General features: G+C 43.6%; 2 protein-coding genes across 4 annotated transcripts in view; one reads left to right on the top strand and one right to left on the bottom strand.

The window, feature by feature from the left end:
- hspa12b (heat shock protein 12B) overlaps positions 1–3,675 on the bottom strand; it is a 15,096-nt gene extending 11,421 nt beyond the window's left edge. The window contains exons 1-5 of one of the 2 annotated variants that reach the window (XM_047328617.1): positions 3,656–3,675; positions 3,134–3,525; positions 1,406–1,469; positions 892–974; positions 1–97 (exon numbers count right to left, since the gene is read on the bottom strand). The exon at positions 1–97 is cut by the window's left edge and continues 28 nt beyond it. In XM_047328617.1, the coding sequence (XP_047184573.1) occupies positions 1–97; positions 892–974; positions 1,406–1,451 (226 nt within the window). In that variant the 5' untranslated portion in view covers positions 1,452–1,469; positions 3,134–3,525; positions 3,656–3,675. Of the gene's footprint in view, positions 98–891; positions 975–1,405; positions 1,470–3,133; positions 3,628–3,655 lie in introns of those variants that run through there. The other variant, XM_035625192.2, reaches the window with a different exon arrangement.
- Positions 3,676–8,682: 5,007 nt separating this feature from the next.
- paip2b (poly(A) binding protein interacting protein 2B) lies at positions 8,683–20,370 on the top strand. 2 transcript variants are annotated; one of them, XM_035624168.2, is made up of 4 exons: positions 8,683–8,973; positions 17,001–17,167; positions 17,983–18,162; positions 18,290–20,370. In XM_035624168.2, the coding sequence occupies exons 2-4, from the start codon at positions 17,012–17,014 to the stop codon at positions 18,344–18,346; spliced, it is 393 nt and encodes a 130-aa protein (XP_035480061.1). In that variant the 5' UTR covers positions 8,683–8,973; positions 17,001–17,011; the 3' UTR covers positions 18,347–20,370. The 2 variants fall into 2 exon arrangements, with proteins under 2 accessions (XP_035480061.1, XP_035480060.1); XM_035624167.2 differs by lacking the exon at positions 8,683–8,973 and adding an exon at positions 11,862–12,020.
- Positions 20,371–22,505: the final 2,135 nt, after the last annotated feature.

Below are 22,505 nucleotides of genomic sequence, written 5' to 3'. Positions count from 1 at the left end.
GTGTGAAGCTGAAGGCGTAGCCGCTGGAGGTCGTCCCAAAGTCTATCGCCACGACAACAGAGAATGGGCAGGCCATCCTGGGTCGGACCTCCACCCTCTGAAACAAGGACAGACAGAGGAGGGAAGTTAGCGTACATGTAGTAACAGAGTTCCTCGTAATCTCTCCCGTTTTCAGTCATCTCTTTCTTCTTCATGTACATTGTAAAAATGTACATAAAGAATACAATTGTATGCAGCCTTTTCAAATTTAAGTAGATTTGCAATATTTAAGATCACTAAATATTACAGTCTCTTTACATTTCAGAGATAACTCTCAATGAGCGCAAACAACAAGGAATGGTTGGCTTGGGAATCAGAAGCAGTTTTTCCACTCCACTCATTTCCTCTTGTTGTTGTTGTTCTTTAAGTACTTGTGGAACACATTTTTCATTTGCCTTTTTGCTAACAGTGTCAATGCGTTTATATTTCTTTAGTTTTTCGGGTCACTTGTTTCAAGCCTACACTTCACTTTAAACTATGAGTTTACATGCTATTATAAACCACTAATGACACTGTGAAGTGGATGCTGGTTTACGAGTCATGTGTAAGAGCTCTATATTAAGAAATATAAGTAGGAAAAGGAAAGGGTGTGTGTCTGTGGTGAGTGTGTGTGTGTGTGTGTGTGTGTGTCTGTGTGTCTGTGTGTGTGTGTGTGTGTGTGTGTGTGTGCGTGTGTGTGTGTGTGTGTGTGTGTGTCTGTGTGTGTGTGCGTGTGTGTGTGTGTGTGTCTGTGTGTCTGTGTGTGTGTGTGTGTGTGTGTGTGTCTGTGTGTGTGTGTGTGTGTGCGCGTGTGTGTGTGTGTGTGTGTGCATGTGTTTGTGTGTGTGTGTGTGTGTGTGTGTGCTTAGTTACTGGTGAGGGTGAGGGAGTGAGGGGTGTGATGCTGCAGTCATTTCTCGCCGTGGCAGGCGATGAAGGGGCCGATAAATTGTCACCTAAAAAATTAATTGAGAAGAAAAGAGAAGAGAAGATTAAAATCCTGTGTTTCAGCATTGGAAAAGTGCCACATGTACTCCATGTGGAAAATGAACCATAGCCAAAAAAGCTGTGTTGTTTAAAGTGGTATGAAGCCATGGGAAAACTGTCTCATCACAAGTGGACTGTCATCAAACATTAGTGGACTGTCATCACATATCAATACTGACATACAGAAAACACCTTATTTTTTCACTGTGGAGCTCTGTAGATGTGAGTATTTGTTATGAACTGGAATGACTGGAATCTGATGTGAGCAATTTTTATGTGGGAGGGAGGACCTGGAAAGGTTGGCGAGTTCAAACTCCAAAAGATAAAGAAGGAGAAGTGAGTCATTTTTGACCAGGATGCCGTAGTCATTAAGTGAGTGTGTATATACAGTGAGGCTCACCCGGGATCTGCAGGCTGTTTGGGTCTGGCTGCACCGTGTCAGCCATCTTTACAGGAGCCAGGGTCTGCAGAGGAACACATAAACACCAGCATGATGCATATATAGTATAATAAGTACTGATGCTACACAATGTTCGTCATCTAAGTTGCTAAATCTGTCTGTCTGTTGTTTGGTGCTGGGTAGGTAGTGTGCTGGTAGAGTGGTTTTATCAGAGCTTCAGACCATCAACAATACCTGCTTGGAAAAAAAAAAAAAGTTCCCAGCACATTAGATCAAAATAATACGGAGTGGGTTCAACTAAACTATATATCAAACATAGAAATATGAATTTCCAGTTATCAATTCCATTGGGTGGCAAATGGTAAATGAAGGCCAATCACAATCATGGAAACTTATTATTAATGATTGTAATTTTGCCCCATCAGTAGTGGATGCATATTTTACACTGAGAATTCAGACCTCAAATACAAATGAAAAACAAATACAGCATACTGGTCAGTGACCAAGGAAGGAGCATGAGGGAGACACACCTGAACAACAGCAAGTGTCATTCTACACTTGAACTTCCAGCTACTCCAGCTGCTCAGAGGTCACTGGTTGTTTGCTGTGTGAAGCATGTTTTCTTTTTCTTTTTAAATAATATTTATAATACAATGTACAGCACATAACTCTTACTGATATATGACTATGATGTAAGCCAACTTTTTGGGAAAAAGAAAACACATGGACAAGTGAGAGAAATGAGACGTGTGAGAAAGAGCTCACATATATATATATATATATATATGAAGATGTATGTGTGTGTTTCATTTGGTTTTATTCTTTTCAACCCAATTAGATAGTTGTCTCTATGCATGGCAAGCGTGTGTGTGTGTGTGTGTGTGTGTGTGTGTGCGTGCCTGCTTGTGTGTTGTGTGTGTGTATGTGTGTGTGTGTTTGTGTGTGTGTGTGTGCATATTAGATTACAGTACTGAAAATCATTGGATCAGTCTGCGATGTGAGCCGGAGGCAAACTAAACAGATGAGTGCAATGAAACAAAGATGTGTTTGTTTAAAATCTGACGTGTGTGTGTGTTGAGAGAGAGAGGGGGGGGGGGGGGGGGGGGCAAGAAACCATAAGTCAGTGTGACATCCCTTTCTTGCACACATGCATGCAGCATCTGCGTACATTTATTCCAGCATGCGCCTGGAACATTTGGATATAATGCGCATGTGCATGTGTGCATCACATTTGCCTGTTTGTCCAGCGGCTGTCCTTGCACTTTGATGATAAAAGCAGAGGGAGGACGAAGCTCCCCATCTCTCCTCCTCTGCTGCATCTCTCTTCCACGTATACTTTTCTTTCTTTCTTTCTTTCTTTCTTTCTCCCTTCCTTCCTTTCTTTCTTTCTTTCTTTCTTTCTTTCTGCATTTACTCTTTCATCTCCTCATCTCTTTAAACCCAATGTGCAGTGGATGGTAGACACCCCCTCTTCTCCCCTCCACCCTCAACTTGTGTCTCCCTTTCTCAGGCGCACGACTGGAGTCTTGCAGGGGATCAGCAGAACAAGCGGTCCTAACTCCCCAGAGATGTAACATTAGGGAGACATTGCGCAACCACCATCTCACCATTAACAACAGAGCTCTCCCACTTTCAAGTAGTAACTTTGTGAACATGTTCTGAAGTGCAATCGGCCTCAATAATTATCAAAAATTGTAAGTGCATTTTCTTCTTTCAATGATAACTCACCTCCTTGTGAGCAGTGGCAACACTGTGCCCGTTGCCTTTCTTTGCCTCTCCAAATGTATGCCCAAACTCTGGAATTTGGCAGTCCAAATTTTGGAATCCGCCTCCAGGGAAGAGGTGAAGACAAAGAGGAGGAAAAGTGTGACTGGGATACGAGAGGATGCTTTTCAAGAAATCCCCCCGTGAAGACTTGCAGGCAGATTTTCCCAAAATTGGAAATTTCCAAATCGGTGGAGGTCACAGTGAGAAGTGATGGAAGGAGAGACGAGCTGCAGCCTCGAGGAGGAGGATTATTTCCCTCCTCTCTTTCAGAGAAGTCCTTGTTTTTCCTTAAAGAGCTCGGAGTGGGACTTGTAGCTGTGTCTCCCTGCAGCCAAGCTCACCGTCTGTCCGCTCTGCACAGGAATGTCAGAGAAAAGTGGTGACACACTCACACTCACACACACACACACACACACACACACCAGTTGCAGGAGTGGGAGGGCTGTGACAGTGTATGGGGGGAATGCTGGAAGTTTACCTCACCAGGATCTCGCTGTGTGCATGAGGGTGGAGTGAACTTGAGCAGGCGGTGTATCGCAGTTAAGTCATCTTGCCCTCACATTCCCCCACTCCCACTCCTGCACGTCCATCCTTCCTCTGTTTAAAAAGCTCTTCAAATCTTCCTTTACATCTTGTCCTCTTCATTTTTCTTTCATATTCCCCGTTCTCTTTAGCTGCTGCTGCTTTCATTTCCTTTTGCCTTCTTTGTCTCGTCCCCCTTCTTTGTCTGAACTTTATTTCATGCTCTCCTCGACACTCAATTCAAAGCACAACTTTCTAACTTTGCAGGCAAAGGCAGGAAACACCCAGGTGTTTGGGTCGAGCTAACACGACACTGAAACGGCTCTCCTTTTTTGTCTCTGGGAAGACGTCGGAAAGCATTTTCTTTCATATGACAACACAGAGGGGAAGAAAACAGGTGACTCAGTCCAAATGACAACTTCATATGAAGTCTCATCCATCAGCCAATTAGCTTAGCTTAGCATAAAGACTGGAAAAAGAGGGAAAGAGCTAGCCTGGCCCCATCAAGAGCCAACTAAATATGCCGACGCCAGCTCCTCGAACAAAATATTAGTGAGCTTCAAGAGATCTTTGCTAAACAGCAAATAAGTGTATTTTACCGAAATGTCAAACTATTCCCTTGATGAAAACACATAAATACATTTCCTGCGCTCTTTCCTGCTATCTGCAAGTCTTTCCTTGTTAAAATACATTCATTTCATCGTGTGTCCTGTGTGAGCGCAGATCTGTGTGTGTGGATCTTGGACTCCACATCAACACTGCAGGGATCTGATTTCTCCCCACTAGAGCTGTGATTGAAAGCATGCATTAACCCCCAGTGCTTGTGACACACACACACACACACGCACACACGCACGCACGCACGCACACACACACACACACACACACACACACACACACACACACACTTACTGGCCCCCCACACCCAATGGGCAGAGGAAGTCAGACCTCTTGAGTATAGAAAAAGGGCCCCTGGTATATACATACGTCCTCATACACTCAGTCTCCTTGTCCTGTCAGATTTTCAAATCAAATTAGTGTGTGTGTGTGTGTGTGCGCGTGTGTGTGTGCGTGTGTCTGGAAGCCATTACCTGGCATGTCTCCACTTGCTGCCCAAAAACCAAGAGGCCCCATATGGATCCTGCCATCACCTCTCGCTTTCTCATTCTCCTTCTTTCTTTCACTTTATTGCCTCTTTTATTGCTCTTGTACATCTGTCCCTTCCCTCTTTTGTGGGCCTTTGTTCTTTCCTCTTTCTTGCATGTTTCTTGGTTTAATCCCTTTTATCTGATACCTTGGCTGTGTTCATTTGCTTCAGTAAATTTTCTGGTGACAAACATTAGCAGTCAGGTGGCAGCAGTTTCAACAGCTTCGCTATCAGATATGGGTTTTCATAAATTTGGGTCTTAGCCTTTTTCTGTTTAGCAATCACTTGGCTGGGGGGGGGGGGGGGGTACCAAATTATGATACAAAATAACCTGATCTGCTGTCAAGATGCAGCGTCGCCTCTCCTTGGAGGTCCAGAGACGCAGAAAGCCCAATGCAGGAAGTGATGGAGTCAGGTGACAGGAAGGAACCCCTGGGCTGCATTCCTCTCATGAATTCCACATTATCTCTTGGACCTCGAGCAACGGAAACACACCCAAAACATACACATGCGAGCTTGCGCGTGCGTGCGCACACACAAACACACACACACACACACACACACACACACACACACACAGAGTGCAGGAGACACTGTTCTTCCTCCAGCGCCTCTAAATAACCTGCTGCATGAGAGAAAACCTGTCACTTCCAATCCACAGAGCATCACACGTGACACTGTTGCTGATGGTGTTAATGTCGATAGCTTACCATTAATTGTTATAATACACTATACTGTTTGCATTTATGTGGTAACCATTTTTTAACATTTGACCTGACAAAGGTCAAACTCTTGTGGCGCCATCTGTGTGTGCAGGATGAGTCAAGGTCCCCTTATATGCTCATTCAGGAGCTTTTTTCACCGTATCACATGGTGCTCAGCAGCAGATAGAGTTTGCTCTGTTGACAAGGAGCTGGAGACGCTGGGCGCCACTTGCACTCCTAATCCATGTCGGCTTGATTTCATAGCATTCGTTCCTGATTCGTAGACACAGCACCGGTGAGAAGTACAAGAGGTGCTCAGAATAATGAAAAGCGAGTATGTGCACCGTGAGCCGACCAAGTACGAACTGTCCAATTTGGGTTCTTTTCATCTGTAATCAGGGTGAATAATGGCCATAGATATACAGACTTGCGCTGCATAAGTAATTTTTGCAATAGAGTGGTAATAGTTATACAACTTCCCCTACAATAAATCTGCTTTTTGGCACCATTTCTTTTCAAGCAAACCGGTTAAACAAACAAGGGGCCCAGAGTCTGAACATGTGAGGGCCACAGTGTAAAAGACACAAGTGGGAACTATTAGAGGTAGAAATGTCTGCATGTGCTGTGTGACCTCTTGTTTTGTTAAAGGTTTCTGGAACAAATGTGCACAGAGTATGTTTTTCCATATTCACCAAAGTCCTTGATAAAAGTGAACACACTGTGGGGCTGTAGCTTATTCCAGGGCGACTGTTGACAGCAACCTTGGACTATATATGAGTACTGTACGTGCAGGAGTACAGAGTTTGTGCAAAAATTAATAAAGGCAACATTGTACCTTTAGCTGCGTATGTGTACGTTAACGCGCCACTTCCTGTTTCATGTGCATGTGAGGGTGTCTCACACACCACACACACACACACACACACACACGCACACACACACTAATGTATCAGCTCTGTGACATGAAGTCTGGGCTATTGTGTAATAAAAAGAAAGGGGGAACAAGAGAGAGAGAGAGCGGAAGGAAATTTATGATTTATGATTCAACAGCAAACATGGAGAGGGAAATTTAAAGCAGAGAGGGGCTGAGGGAGAGAGAGAAGGGAGGAGGGAGGGGGGGCATCATGTAACAGCAGTGGGAAGCAGAAAAGTGTGTGGAAGAGAGTCTGTAACTGGACAGCGAATCTGTAAATAGTTGGTGTGAATGCATTGTACCAGAGTGCACTCCCATGACTTTATATTTGGCCGTGGGCTGTCATCTAAATTTGTGCCCTTGAGGTTTTTTATCAACCGGAGACAGGTGATCACTGCTGATAACTGCCGCAGCCATATGTGAACTGGGTCTCACTGCAGAGTTTATGAAATATCTTTGACTGTGTGTGTGTGTGTGTGTGTGTGTTTGTGTGTGTATGTGTGTGTGTGATCACAACGGGGGGAGAAAGCCATTCCTGTATTCATGAGTTTCCCGAGGAGACCGGTCACAGGTCACTGTTGATAAAGGATCTGCAGACATGCACACATGTAACATGTTAAGCTGACTCCCTGAGGAAACATCATGGCGGTCTTGAACGTCCATTTAACGTCCCCCATCTCCCTCTTCATACCCATGCACATCCATGCGTCTTCCATGCAGATGGGGCTGCGCAGGAATATTTTTGGCTGGTTTGGAAATCCGTTACAATGAGGATTTTTGGTGATGTGGGGCTTCTCTGTGCTTCTCCGTCCAAAGACAAAACCGTTGTGTAATGCAACATACACACAACTGTCGGATCAGGGTCATCCTTGGCTCCAGCTGCACCACTTACATCCACATTTTACAGCACAATAGTAATGTTTCTGTCGGAGGACGCTGCCCAACAACCACACTGTGGGTTACAGTCGCCCTCCACTGTCATTTTACAGTAATGCACACTCTCATTTGACCCTCTTATTTACTGTTGACTGAGAATGTCTCATCTTTTCTGCTCTTCAGAAGTGCAGGAGGACCTTGAGAGAGGTTGAGAGGATGCAGGAGAAAGCTGTTGTTAGGTATTGTTCATTTCACTACTGTTAAGAGGAGCAGGTGAAAATGTAACAGAAATGATAAATAGAAAGGCTTTACTTTCATAGTACGGTGGACGGATGCTGTAAAAAAGTGTTGCAATTCAAGCTTATAAACGTAGTGTGTTAGCGGTAAAAGGCCAAAGAATTATATCGCTTTACATGCTGCCAAAGGTTAATGTCCATTTTCATAATACAACCTGAGAATCACTATATAAAGACATTAAAAATAGAAATTTTAACATACAATTAAAAAAAAAAAAATAGACTAAATTGTCACAGGGGAAAAAAAAGAAAGTACCTGATCCAAATGTGGCAGCTGTTCTGAAAGATCAAAAATTAATAAAAACATTCATCCAATGCCATAGTGTTTGAGCCTGTCATTGTCTACACTTTCTATAAGTTCTACTTTCAGATCAGGTACGAGTCAACAGCTAAGCCAGGGACAGCGATATCACAGAGAGTTCTCGCTGACGTGCACTGACATTATTCAGATGTACAATAGTTATACATTCTAACATTGGCCATAATGCAAACTTAGGATATCGGTAACACGAGCAGTGCAAAATCCATTGCCACGACAAAGAACGCTGATCATTTCCAACATTATCACTTAAGTTGTTGATTTCCAGCAGTGAACCCCAATCGTATACATTGAAGGGAAGGGGCTGTTTTGCATTTTCAGATAGCAAAACCTGCATTTGATTGGTGGGTTTACAGCTCTCGTGAACGCCATACATCAACACTTATACAAACATTTGCCTGAATATAATTGGACCAAGCGGATGACCTTTCCCCAGCCCTGAGAAGTGTGTGCACGCCCCTGCTAACTCTCAAACTATTAAGATCTTGCATTCATCTTTAAGTATCCATAACAGCCTCAACAAACATTAATGTAGAGCTTCGTACGTGGAAAAAGTGTCCGTCCCGGTTCACACAGACCCACGCTGTCAAATATTAACTCTTTTTACAGATTACAACAAAGGGGCAGAAGATGGGTTATATTTTGTTTACCTACGTGAATGGAGAGGCGGGGCGGGGCGTGTGGACATCCGGGGCCAATAGCATCGCTCGGAAGCGTCGACTGACGCAGACTCGGACCAATGGCTGTGTGCTACAGCTGGACAAACGCGGCCGCGACGCAATGTTTTTCAGTCTCAACATTTAGGCAGAAAAAAAAACAGTGTTTGTGTCCGTTTTGTAGCCAGTAGCGCGACAAATATACACAAGGGGACACGTGTTTATTTGCCTTGTTGGAGACATTCGGAAAAATACACGTACTACGCGGTTTTCTTGTGACATCCGGTACCGGAAAAGAGACGTTTTCCTCCCCCAGTACCGACAGCTTGTTTGCGGATCCCCCCACTACTGCTACTTGAAGTTGTGCGGTGAGTCTGTTGTTATTGGAACGAGCGACAATAGAGGCTAACCTGCTAATTATAAAGTAATGAACTTGTGTAATCTTCCGTATAACTTCCTTTTTTTCCCCTTTCAACAACTTGCCCACACGTCACTTGGGCTAACATCAGTTACCGAGCTGCGCCGCTTCAACCCCCCAATTATGATGGAAATGGGAAAACTATAACGACAAATATGAAAAGAGTCCGCTCATGTGTGAGAGATGGTTTTGATGTAGTGGACTGCACTGCTAGAGTACTGTCAAGTTCACGAACACCCTCGCTCTTCTCATGCTGTGTTTATATCTTTATCTGTGGTTATGGGTTAGGGTTATGGACACGCTGATATGAACATCCGACCTTGTCTTTGAATAGCCTTTTGTTGCCATTACAACCTTCTAGTTCTCCTCGTGAAAGTGCGTGAAAGTGCGACTTGTTGGGTTGTTTGTAATCAATCTACAGATGTGCTTTTTAAAATTGATTTCCGAAGCCACGCAGGCATGTGAGTGTGCGGAGCAGAGTAAGGAGTGTGGCGGAGCGAGGGGGGATGTTTGTTCTCATGCTGCATTCACGTACCCGCCGAGAGCCCCGACTTTCGAGCCTCGACGTCACTGCGACGTGCAAGCGCGAGGCGATTAGTCAATTATTTGATTAGTCTGCATCGTTGGTTCCCATCATTTGCCCCCTGTGACCCCATGCCCAATCACGCGTCTTCCTGCGACCCCTTGGCCGCGTCACGTGACTTTGAGCACCAAAAAGTGACGCTTCTCTTGCAGTGTTGACCTTAAATTAAAATGTGAAAGGGTAAAGCTCTAAATGTATTTACATTTATTTACAGAATTAAGTGTTGAATCAGGACTTAGGTTCAACCCCATTAGATTCATTTATTGAATTATTGTTATTATTATTGTTTAAATCATAAGATAAGATAAGATATACCTTTATTCGTCCCACAATGGGGAAATTCAGGCATTACAGAAGCAAAGTGGACAGAAGAATATATAAGAAATTTACAAAAAAGGGTTAGTGTGTAATAAATGAAAAACACAAAGTATCTAAATACTATATACAGAGCAGTAGCAATAGTTGCACATTGAATATTAAAAAATATAAAATATAAATATTGCACACTTAGTTATTGCACTTGAAGTGTATCCGTGAATTATTTTAGAGTGGTTGAGTCCTGTGTGTGTGTTTGTGCGTGTCCTATTTAGAGCAGTGCTGGTTGTGCAGTCTCACAGCATCAGGAAGGAAGGACCTGCGGTACCGGCTCCTTCACACACACAGGGTGAAGGAGCCGGTCGCTGAATGAGCTGTTCAGTGCAGAGACAGAAATCATGATATTGTGTAAGGCTAAGACATTACCTTGGATTTTAGGAAATTTGCTATGGACACTTTTCACTTTTTTGGACATCTTTTAGGATAAAATGATCAATCAATTAAATAACTAGTTGCAACCCTTTTAATGTGTCGGGTCATGAGCAGTAGCAGAAACAGTTTATTTAAAAAACAACAACGACAACCGTGCTGTTCTTTACGCCATTACTTCCATGTGCCATGACTGAATGAACAGTCCCAGCAGTTGTACATCAGTTTGTGACCTTCCTTTTCATAGCGTTATGAATAAACTCCTGACTTGAAGGTTTTTCCCAGCAGTCTTTTCTTCAATTTAAAGCTGCAAATTATAATTGTGGGGCTCGCACTGGACGTGCGTCGTCGGCTCAATGATAGGACAGTCGCTCTTCTCCGATTATTGTGAGGAGCGGTTACAGGCAAAAGCACCGGGGCTATGCCTCATTTGCTGCTCGGCAACCACAGTGTCAGCTGCTGTCAGTCACTACATTAGCATAGCTAATGACATTAACAAAATGGAACTTCTAACCGGTGGGAGAGGAACACAAGATCTATTTCCGGTGGTGGCACACAAAGCCTGACGGGGTTTATTCCTGATGTGATATTTATCGTTGTTTAGATCCAAACCAACACGATTTACAGTGTATTTGTGCTCAAGAGTTCATCGTACATGGATTGGCTTCAGTCTGGGGATCCATCGTCTAATCATGAACAATGAGCCCCTGGGGAGGGAAATATGAATAGGAAAAACTGTGTTGGGACTTGTTTAGTATTTCCGGGTAACATCTGTTTCTGTTCATCACTGCAAACATCCTTCTGTTCAATAATCAAAACTTTCCTTTTTTTTAACCCCTGGGGAAATTGGGTTGAATTGTTTTTCCATTTGTTTTTCACAAGCACAACCACGCATGCATATTTGTCAGTGTTGATGGTGGCCATCCTGCAAATAGACATCAGCACGTGTATGTTAATATTCATTCACAACATTTGAACTACAGCTCGTTGATGTGGTTGAAACGATTGACATAAAATGAATAGGTATATTTTCCAGTATCAGTATAGATGCGGATGTGGTAAGAAGCGAAGCTTATCCCACTGTTGTGGACCACACCAGAACAAACTGTGAATTTACAGCATCTGTTAAACAAAAAGCTTAAATAAGAACATTTGACTTCTCTAAGAAAAGTGCATTAAGTGGAGAAAAGGAATTTGGACACTAGAAATGTGTAGAACAATAACAATCAGATTATATCGTGAAAATGTAATTCCGCTGATATGAAGAGGAAGTTAATAAAACAACATTTTTATAAAAAGTGAAGAGCTGCAAACAGATAAATGCATAACCCTCAGCCAAATTATTGATATCCGTTACAACCATTTGTGAATGAGCCGCCTCCCTACAGTTAAAATGAATTGACGAATGGCGTTTTAAAACGCTTGCTTGGAGTTTGAAAACTATTTCCCGGTCTCTAGTTTCCGGAAGCATCTGAACGCAACACCAGCCCACGTGACCGGCTACGGGGGTTAGCAGAGGTGGCTAACAGGATTTAGCCAACTTGAGCTACGTTGCAGCAGCGCAGCACGGAGAAGCCTCCGCCGGAGAAACGACGAACACGCACTCTTCGCAGTGTAGTTGCAATAACTTTGTGTAACGTTACACTTTGACGCCGGGATCACAATGCCAGGTAACAGGAGGTGTAGAAAATAGGAATCCACACGGTCCGTCTTGCGCGCGTTGAGCTGGTGTAATCCCCGCGGCGGAGGCTTGTTTTGTTGACCTGCTCCGGTGATGCTGCCATGCTTTAGCAGCGTGCTAGCTAGGTAGCGGAGCAGCCGACTTTGTTTGGCCTCGAGCATCCGCGCGCGGACGGCGTTTCGACCTCGGCGCGCCATCCGCGTGTCGCGACGCCGCACCGCGTCCTTTTGTGTACGTGTCGTGTTCGCGCCCCCGTCGCCCGATTCGCCCCGGATCGGGCGAAAACGCCGTTTTCCGCCTGCCAGCGCGCTGCCCTTTGTTGTTGCTGGCGATAGCTTCCACCGTAGGCCCCTGCTCGTTGACAGCCACACGCCACCTACCTACCCGCGGCCGCCGCCGCCGCCGCCGCCAACTAGCCGCCTAGCATGCCCCTGGGCTCAAACCGCCCGGCCCGCTCGCCAACTTTGCCAGGTAGGCCCGGGCACCTGGTCGTTAGCCCGCTAGCCGCCGCGGCGACGTTAGCAAAGCTGCAAGCCACGGCACGCTAACTGTTGCATTACATAATCTGTTATGAAGCGGGGGGGGGGGTCGTCCGGAGCGGTTCGCAGCGTCGCTCCTCGGATCGCGCTCGGTCGGCGTCGCCGCCGCGTCCCCCGGTGCTTCCCCACGTTTGACTGTGTTTGGGATTTTTTTTTGTTTTTTGTTGGTGGTGGAGTTCTCCCTTCACGTGCAGGTACAAAAAAAAAGTATCCACGTGTTCGTCTTCAGAAGGACAGCGGGACGACTGAGTCGTCGACGCTTCATCGTCGGACCCCCCAGCTGGTCGTGTCCGCGTCCCCTTTAACCTCAGAGTCTTCTGAGAAATGTGATTTAATATTAACTCAGCAATAAACATAACATTGACGGATTTTTTTTTTGAGATCGGTCTCAACGAGTTTCCTCGCCGGTTAAATATGGGGGGAAAATTGTGGGAAATGTTCATCAGATTTTCCCGGTGAAAAGCTCAAAACGTTACATTTTTGCCATCGGAGTGTGTCAGCACATGTTATCACTGACAACAGCTTGTCCAATGTGTTGCCAATGAGGATTCAGTCCATCATTTGTCTCCAAAAGGGTCAACCGAAGCCCTAATGGAGCGCGAGTGTATCTGCTCACATGAGGTAGTTTCACACAGGGCCACAGCTCACCCATAAAACAGGTTTTGCAAATGTTCTCATTTTCGTGTGGAGCCCTGCTGCAGAACAGCGTGTTACCTTTCCACTGTTTACCCTCGAATTTACATTGAATTAGATCCAATTGCTTTTTTTTCTTGCGAGCAGGCGGGGTCAAGCTCGGCCCTGCAAACTAAATGTTACATGGTGACCAACACACCTTGTGCAACGTGTACATGTGAAGTGCTTCGTGCAGATTATCACTCACTGTCTCCGCTCTTCTTTTATTTGTCCCAGTTCACCGAGTGCTGTTGTGTCATCTGAGCCGAGACTATTATCAACTGTTGTAAAATTGATTTGAAGTGGTAGGATACGCATGACAACTCCTAGTTTTGAGGGAAAATCTCATAAAGAGTTCAATTTATTCTTTATATAACTATGGAGTGTGTTGTTTGCGCTACAAAGGCACAACTTTTCAAACACTAGGGGATGTTTTGTTTTGTTGTCCAAACTCGACGGTATTCAAATTTGAAGATATGAAACGATAAAAGCATCGGGGTTAGCACTTACCACCATTGCAACGACAGGGTCGATTGACACATTGATGAAAATGCAACACATTTCGAGTGCTGGCATTTGTTTGAAGAGTTTCCAGTAAACCGGTGTTAAAAGTTTGTTCCGTTTCGCATAGAGGCGTCAGAAAGTTTTGCCGTTCACCTTGCTCGGACAGTGCTGAATTACACTGAGGCCTGTCTGAATCCTGTTGCAAAATGTTCCTTTCAACCCGTTTTTTTTTTTTTTTAAAGTTGACGTCTTGTGTAAATCACTGCAGTGAACAATTAGGCTGCTTTATCATTGCCAACAGATACAGACACACCTCTTCTTAGTCTGCCACCCTACTTAGATTATCCATGTTTATTTTAACTGCGTCCAGTGAACAGCAGTCGGCCTCGGTTCAAACTTCTTTTTTTTGTATTATCACAACGGCCAAGATGGAAACGGCAGGAACAGGCGTCAAAGTAACACAATGTCCCGAATATTGAGATCGGGTCATTACACGGGGGAAGATTCTTCAGGTTCGGGGGTTCTAAATCATTCCACGCAAGTCAAACGTGCGTCTGCGTGAGGCTGACCCTGGAGCTGTGCACGGCCCGTTTGAGATCATCATTTTCTCTTTTTTCCCCCTCCCCCTTCCATGTCCACCGCGGGGCTGCAGTTGAGTCATGACAAGTCTGTTGGAGCTGGCTGGCAGTCTGAGGATTATGTCATTACAGTAGTCATATCTCATTCAGTAGTCCTGTCTGTGTCGCAGAAACAATGACAGGCACACGCTGTCTAATTTACCCTTTAAAAAAACACTTCAAAGTAGGATACATCATTATGGTGGTTTTCAGTTTCTGTTAGCTTGCATCTGGGCACAGTTAAGGTGTTTCTGTGGCAGAAAAATCTTATCATGTAATCTTAAGATCAGCTGTCGGTTATCATTTTACTGTCATTGAATTCTTTTAGTAAGACTGTTTGTGTATAAGGGGTGTCTCTCTGCACTAGTAGGATTGTTGTGTTGTATGACGGCCCTGTTTCTGTGATCGGTGGACGGTCCCGTTGTCGACTTCTTGAGAAGTAACAGTGAACCAGCAGGTCTGGAGGCACTAAATTGTTGCTACGCTGGATCTTCCACGTCGGACAAACTAGTTGTGTTGCGTTGTGAGTGGAATTTCTTGTGGTGTGGAAAATACCCAGGGACAGTCAGAGAAATGACAGAGACCGAGTAACACGGACCGTAGTAGGGATGCACCATATTCAGGCAGGTGTGTTGTTTGATCTTCAATGATGAGATCTTGTCCAATTTTTAGCAACAGATCTTAACTTTAGACGGAAAGGTCACGTGACTGTCAGACACTGAAATCAGGAGGAAGTATTTGGAGATGGGCAACTAAGATTTGTAGTTGTAGAGAGTTTTTCTTCTGCTGCCTTCAGACAGATCCTCCAGTCAATTAGGAGATTAACACTCTAGCTTGTCCATTTCCTTCTTCCAACAGCTGAGCTTGTAGAAACAGTGTGGACTTGTTTGACGTGTTCATGCAAAGACGAGCACAAGTGGAGATATAAGACTTGTTTTCCTAACCTTGAGACTCGCTTTGTCTACCCGTTTTTCTATTTCTACTCTGGATTTTTGGAAAAAGTGCAATGAGACGGAAGTGAGTTGCATGTAAGAGGCAGCGCTATCGATAAGCAAGTCTTTTTGGCGGAAAGTGGAAGATGAAATGTGCGGAGTATTACCCAGTATCATAACCAACCTCGAAATGACTCCCTAACCAACTGTAAAGATCAACATCAGAGTTATTAACTTCATGTCTCTGTAGCACAGAGTCCTAGTCAAACATCTGTACCTAAACCTTAACATTGATTCTTAACTGTTTTTAATTTTTAATGTATTAAACTGGCTGTGTGTTACACCTGCAGCCTCTTCATTTCAACATGCTGCACCATCAAATAAGATGACTCACTCAGTTTGCCTTGATTAAGTCATGTGCAGTAAACCCCAGGCTGTTGCAAAATTATCAAACACAAACACTATCATATTATATATTCTCTTTGTTTGTGACTTTTTTCGCACTGAAAACAAACAACAACAACAACAACAGCAGAAGATGAGTCCTGAATGAATGTTCTCTTGTGTCCCATCATCTCTGCAGCAGCCTTGTTTAATTCTCCCTAAATTGTCTGGAGCTTCACTTTTAACTTTGAACATGTTTCCTTTTTTATTTGATTTATGATACATGCATAGGATACAGCAGATTAAAGTAGCCCCTAACCTCGGTTTTTTTATTTTTGTTTTTCTCAATTGATAAATTTCTTATCTATATGCTGGCCAATTTTCCTGTTGATTGATTGATTCTGATGGCTCTATGGCAGAGTTGTTCTTGTAGACTCGGTCGGATTTTTTTAACCAAGGCAAGGTAATGGAGTTATGGTTTGAAATTTCCCTTTTAACAGGATTATCAGCAGAAAACGTTTCAGCGGATGCAGTGATGGTATGAAGCTGTCGCTTCACTTTGTTTGGGCAGCAGCTGCATTTTTCACATTCATGTAGAACAATTTAATTATTAAATGCAACCCTTTTTATAAATCACTTCAGGATATGATGATAAAGCAGTGTTTCCCCTACAATTGAATTTGTGTGTGTGGGGGGGGGCGTCTTTCTGTGTCTTTGAGGGTTTTTTTGTTCCAATATTTGCGATGCGCCTCGGATTAGCACAGCTGATCAGAAGTCATGTTATGAGACACCATATAATCTTTTTGTGCAATGTCTGTTTTCAGAATAAATAAAGAAAAATACTTGTTTTTAGTTTCTCAGAGAAATGTTTAAATCCTCCATTCTTTTTTATTTTTTAAATACTTTTCTGAGCTTTTTTAAATGTAAAATACCTGTTACAGATTCCTTATTCAGATCCTGAGATATGGAAATGTGTTGTCTGGTGCTTTTATTGTTGCAGCAGTTTTCCAGTTGTAGTTAAGATGTCAGTGAGATGCTGCAAATTTGTTGAATCTGGATCCTGGGCTGAAACATTAGAGCCTAGATTCAGATGAGATAATATAAATGTAAGTCAATGAGATATAATAAAGTGCGCACTGCGTTTTTAATTTGGTTTTCTGGGATCCAATTGTGTCCGATTTCAAAAACCCCTTCAGCGTTGTTTTGTAAGTTCACGTTGCCATGACAAGGTTTTTCAGCTGAAGTCTGCAAGTCATGAATTTTGCATTTTTATTCTGGCGACCGACAAAAACACTTGTGTAACTTGTGTCTTCGTTCGCAGAGCCGGCTGAGATGAGCGGTCCAGAGGTGGCCAAGACACCGGGAGGCGGCGCTCCGGGCAAAGAGGGAAAGGAGCCGGTGGCCAATGGGCATTCGGGAGAGGGCAGCGACGCCAACCCATTCGCCGAGTACATGTGGATGGAGAACGAGGAGGAGTATAACAGACAGGTGTGTGCTCACTCTACGTGTATTATGGGGCCATGAACACACCCTGCACAATTGAAATTCTAAATTTAACCCTCATCCATTTTCCCATTTAACACCATTTTAGTTTTTTCTCTTTTTTGATCCAAATGGCTTCTTTATGCACACAAAATTTTATGAATAAGAATTGTGTTAACGTTAACCCCGTCCTTCCTGCACCCTACTCGCCTTATATCAGCTTGTGCTCTCGGCTCAGTTGCCTGGTAAAGTTCGAATTTAAAAAGCTTTCCCTTCACTTAACCTTCCAGTTTACTTCCTCCTCTTTCCACATCAGCCCGTCTTACCTGTCCCGGTTCTTCTTACCGTCCTCTTTTCTTTGTCAACTTTTCTCTTGATCTCTGCTCTCCATCACCTTCCATTTTCATCTACTCATCCACTCTCCTTTTAATTTTTCCTCGATGATGAAGGTTGTCAAGGCAGCCAATGGCCGATAACGTCACAATTTAACCGGCACGTTAACCTCTTGTGCCCACACGCTCTTTTATTTTTCGACCTTAATCACTTGAGTCACTTGGTCAGTGTTGTATAAATCCATCCTCCTCCAATATTGGGTGCCCTTTTTGGCTCAATCTCAACTTTACCTCCACTCCTTCTCTCTGGCTTGGACTCATGAGTCATGTTTTATTGCAACCACATTTTTTTAGGAAACATTCACTCATTAAATCCACCCTCTCCTCCATCTCTGTTCATTTGTCCTCTTGGCCCCACTCCCAATTTGTCTGCCATTTGATTTTGTGCTCATTCTTTTCTTCTTTTTTTTACTTGTTCTCTCATCCCAGGTGGAGGAGGAGCTGTTGGAGCAGGAATTCTTAGAGCGCTGCTTCCAGGAAATGCTGGAGGAGGAGGACCAGGATTGGTTCATCCCTTCGCGTGACCTCAACAACCAGGGGGTGGGGCAGCTGCAGCAGCAGCTCAACAGCCTGTCCGTCAGCGATCACCACAACCTGGAGGAAGTTGCGGTGAGTCCAGTTTCACAACAGATTTTTTTTTCTTTTCGTAAACTAACTTGGAAATCCCGGACAGTGAAGAGTTTGGGTTAAAAGGAATGTGCTCTTACTTTTTTTTTATTCTCGTCTTTTTCTGCAGAGGAAGAGCATCTTGAATCCCGAAGCAAAGGAGTTTGTTCCGGGGAAGAAATACTAGGAGTCCCCCTCACCCCCATGGAGCCTCCACACACACAAACACAACACACACCAGTCCTCACACGTTCTCAGAGACTCTGGCGGCCATGATCGCGGACACACTGATTCTCACACATACACACGCAAACACACACACATGTACACTATACACAATTGAAGTCAGCGGCGTGCTGGAAGGCCCAGTTGGGGGGTGGGGGGATTTCTTTTTCTTTTCTCTCTTTTCTTTGTTTCTTTAATCTTTTTATTTCCCGTTTGTTTCTTGTAAACTGAGGGACATTGGGAACCGGGGTGGGGGAGGGGTGTGATACCAGAACCGACCCACTGCGGGTTCTAGCTCATCATTGCATTTCAGATGACGCCGCTGATGTTTGCAGAGTTTGCGGAGCTCATCGAAGTCCCCCCCCATTTGAAGTGAGGCAGCTACCAAGGAGTGATGCAAGGGTGAAATTTATAATCCAAAACATCGAAATAACATGAATTCACACGCTCCTAAATTTTTTTGTGTGCTGTCAAATTGGATAAACAACATACGCCCTGCAGTAAGTTCAGGGTTTCCATGCCAGTGGGGTTAGAGAATGACTAACACTTCAGGGGTCTTCATGGGTGTCTGCTGCCGCTCTGTGGAGTCATCGTGCTCAGTTTAACCCAACAACGATTGCTCCTATGACATCATAAGCTCCCTGTGACTAGATGCGGGTGGTCATTTGCCTCTGCAGCGGCTCCGTTCCATACCAAATACAGACCCCGCCCTCCCCCGTGCACCTGTGTGATCATGGCGCGGATGGGGCGTAATCATGGATGAGTTATGTTTTTCCCAATTTATGTGGAAGTCCATGTTTAACTTTTGTCCAGCTGATAAGAACAGAGGTGTGAGTTCCCCCCCTATCCTGCATCAAGTGGAGTTTAGCAAGGAAAATGTCAATATAGAGGGATTTTTGAACCTTTAAAAAATATTTTAGTTTGTGTTCACCGTTTCAGTCATTGGTTCTGTTTGGATTTTATTGAACAACATTTATTGAACAACCTTGTTCGAGGGGAGTGTTTGGTCTGGAACACAGCCACTGCCTCTTTTCTGCCAGAACAACTTGGTTTGTCCAGCGACAGACCAAGTGTCCATATCCAAATCAGGTTTTCAAACAGCCTCTCCTCCTCTTTTCTTTTTCTCTTCATGTTTTTGAGGACGAGGCGTTTTGTGTCTCTACTGGGTACAGTAGCCTGTGGTGTCCGTTCAGTCCCATTTGTAGGAGGAAACGTTAGGAGGCAGTATTGTCACAGCCAATCAGAATAAAGCAGGATGGGACATTGGCCGGCAACATGGCCTCCTCGCTGTTCCTTCACTTTGCAGGTTGACTTTTGAGGAAGTTCTTCCGTTTAACCATTGATTACTGTTGTGGACTGGCTTTCCCCAGAAGCATCACCTCTTAATTGTGATTCGGTAGGAAAAAGTTGTACATCGGATTTATGATTTTCAGGAAAGCCAGGTTTTTATTAACAGTAATCATAAATAAATGAATCAATTTTTTGTATTCTTGGCCGGCTTGGCTCGAAAATTTGGAGGCAGTGTTACCACGGGGGTTAAACCTTGTGACCAGAACATCAGTCCTCCGCATGCCACTGTTCATTTGTGGTATCAACAGTGACATCGATGTCTTGCGTGGTTAAGTAGACGCTTGTGCACTTGTATATTTAGTGTCCGACAGGTGAACGCACTTCTGTGCGTCCAACCCCCGCAGATTTTTCAAGTGCCCAAGTGTGTATTCAGCCGAGCAGCAGAGACGGTGACTATGTGGTTAAAAAGGAACTTCCTCACAGTGTTGGACCACAGGCGGTCGAACGGCACCCTGGTGAAGCCAATAGGAATGTCCGCCAGGTGGATTGTACAACATGAAATCATTTTTGGTGATTTTGTTTGAGTTAGATGACAGAAGCCGTTTAAGAAAAGAAAAAGAGGTCCAGAAGACACAGAGTATGAATTTCAATACAAATAAAAATAATGAAAAAAGATGAATAAAGATGTTAAAGACAGATGCCTCGTGTTGAGTCTTTTTGTCAACTTGCGATAGTTGACTGGACGAGGAGCCCGGTGAAGCCACTCCGCTTGGTTTGTACATTTTTGAGCTTATGCAACATCTATCCTATAAAAACATGTACTGATGTGCAGTACAGAAGCGGATTAATGTGAGTTGTAAACATATTGACACCATTTGTTCTTTCAGCCAAATGCCAACGTTAGCAGGTCCGTGTTGCACACAATGACCATGCTGTCATGGTGATGCTTGCTATGTTTTGTCATTTGTTTTTGCCATTTAAGTGTGTTGTAATGCTAACAGCTGCTATTAAGTATTACACGGAATAGATCTCGGCATGGTCGGATTGAAAATTTGAGCCGACAACTTGTGAATGAATTGACCCAGTGTTAAACTACAGACGAATGCATGGAAACTTAAGGCAGGAATGATGCAGGTATCGGACCAAGTGCTCAGTTATTTACCAATGAAGACCAATTGTAATGGAGCAGTTTTTACATTTAACAGATCTCGTTAGCCATTAAATATGTTTACACAAAGCATAACTGACCCGGATTTGAAATCTAACTTCAAAGATATATTTTCCGTACATTTCTTACTCTTAAATCAATTTAGTATCTATCATCTTTAACTGAAGATGTATGAATCTTCTTTGATTTGTCATCCTGTTGACCCACCAGATTTTTTTTAAAACTAATCTTATTAGTTTATAAAAACCGTCATGTGCTAGATTAAACAGATTAGAGTTAAAGTGAACTCAACTGGCAGCAATTTAAAATGTAATATAATAATGGATAGTTCCATAACCTCTAGGAAGGAACCATTCTGCGTTATGTCATTTTCTGTTTTTGACGCTTTCGAGTACAGTTGTGAATGCAAAATTTCTACTTGAGTATTTCTTACATCGCTGCTGTGTTTTTTTGTTTTTTTTTACTATTTTACTTAAGTAAAAGTTTGGATTCAGAGAGAATGAAGATGATGATGGTGAACGTCTCTCAGCTGGATCTTACTGGGGCCGTTAGGAGGAGACAATATAAGACATGTATGAATAAAAAGGAAACAAACACACACACACACACACACACACACACACACACACACACACACACACGCCCAGTCAACATCGCTGACCTCTCCTTACGTCAGCAGTGTGTTTAGCTCAGTGCTCTGTCAGCACTGGCTCTCCGCTGGGCTCTGTGCATGGGCCAGAGGCAGGATGCTGCCCTGCGGGAGGGGGGGGTTGCATCTCAAAGCAACAGCCTCTAGGCAGCTCCACTTTCCCCCTGTACAACCGAGAGCGAGAGGAACGGAGGGAAATGTCATAAAATAACACTGTGGGTTATGTGAATGTTTTCCCTGGCCAAAAAAAAGATGAGGTTCTGTAGCTCACGGGCTGCATTTCCTGGAGGTAGAGGCTGAAGGTCGTGACCCTCAGGGTAGCGTTGCTCTCCGAATTTACAGCATCTAATCCAAAGTGGTAATCAACAAAGTTGATTTAAGCCCTTAAATTCAAAGAAAATTACCTTTGGCTAATTTAAATAAAATGAACAGTTTTGAGAATACCACATGTATTTTTTACTCAATTTGCCACAATTTAATCTGTATTGATTAGCATTAATTGTTATGTTATGAAAAAATACATTCTTCTCAGAATTATGGCGAAGTAGAAAGAACTGCACTGTACAGTAAGTGCTTAAAATTTAAGTAAAAGTATTTGAATTAAATAATGTGTATTTTATAAGTGAAAATAATCAGTCTGACAGCAACAGAATAATAAAAAAATATCTAATCGAATCACTGAAATGGCACCAATTTTAAAGAGACTGTAGCTTGGTTATCTTGGCAGTAATGCTGAATGACATGTTGGTGCAGTTTGTGGATGGCGACATTTCCCTAGAGACTTCAGACAACACATGGTGGAAGAAAACAAAGAGTCAGTTACAAAGTTGCAGGAATCAGCTGATGTTTTCTGGTTCTTCTTTTTTAAGAAATCTCAGCAATGACGCTGAACTGAGCTGAGCAGCCAGACTCTGTGTGCGCGTAACGGCTGCTGTATTATATTCATATTTATTTTAATTCACACGCACGCACGCACACACATACACACAGTGTGACACTAAATGTGACATAGGT

This window comes from Scophthalmus maximus, chromosome 2, assembly GCF_022379125.1.
Source record: "Scophthalmus maximus strain ysfricsl-2021 chromosome 2, ASM2237912v1, whole genome shotgun sequence".
In the NCBI taxonomy this organism is placed as follows: domain Eukaryota; kingdom Metazoa; phylum Chordata; class Actinopteri; order Pleuronectiformes; family Scophthalmidae; genus Scophthalmus; species Scophthalmus maximus.
Note: the sequence above shows the minus strand (reverse complement) of the source record. Positions and strands in the feature narration are given on the sequence as shown.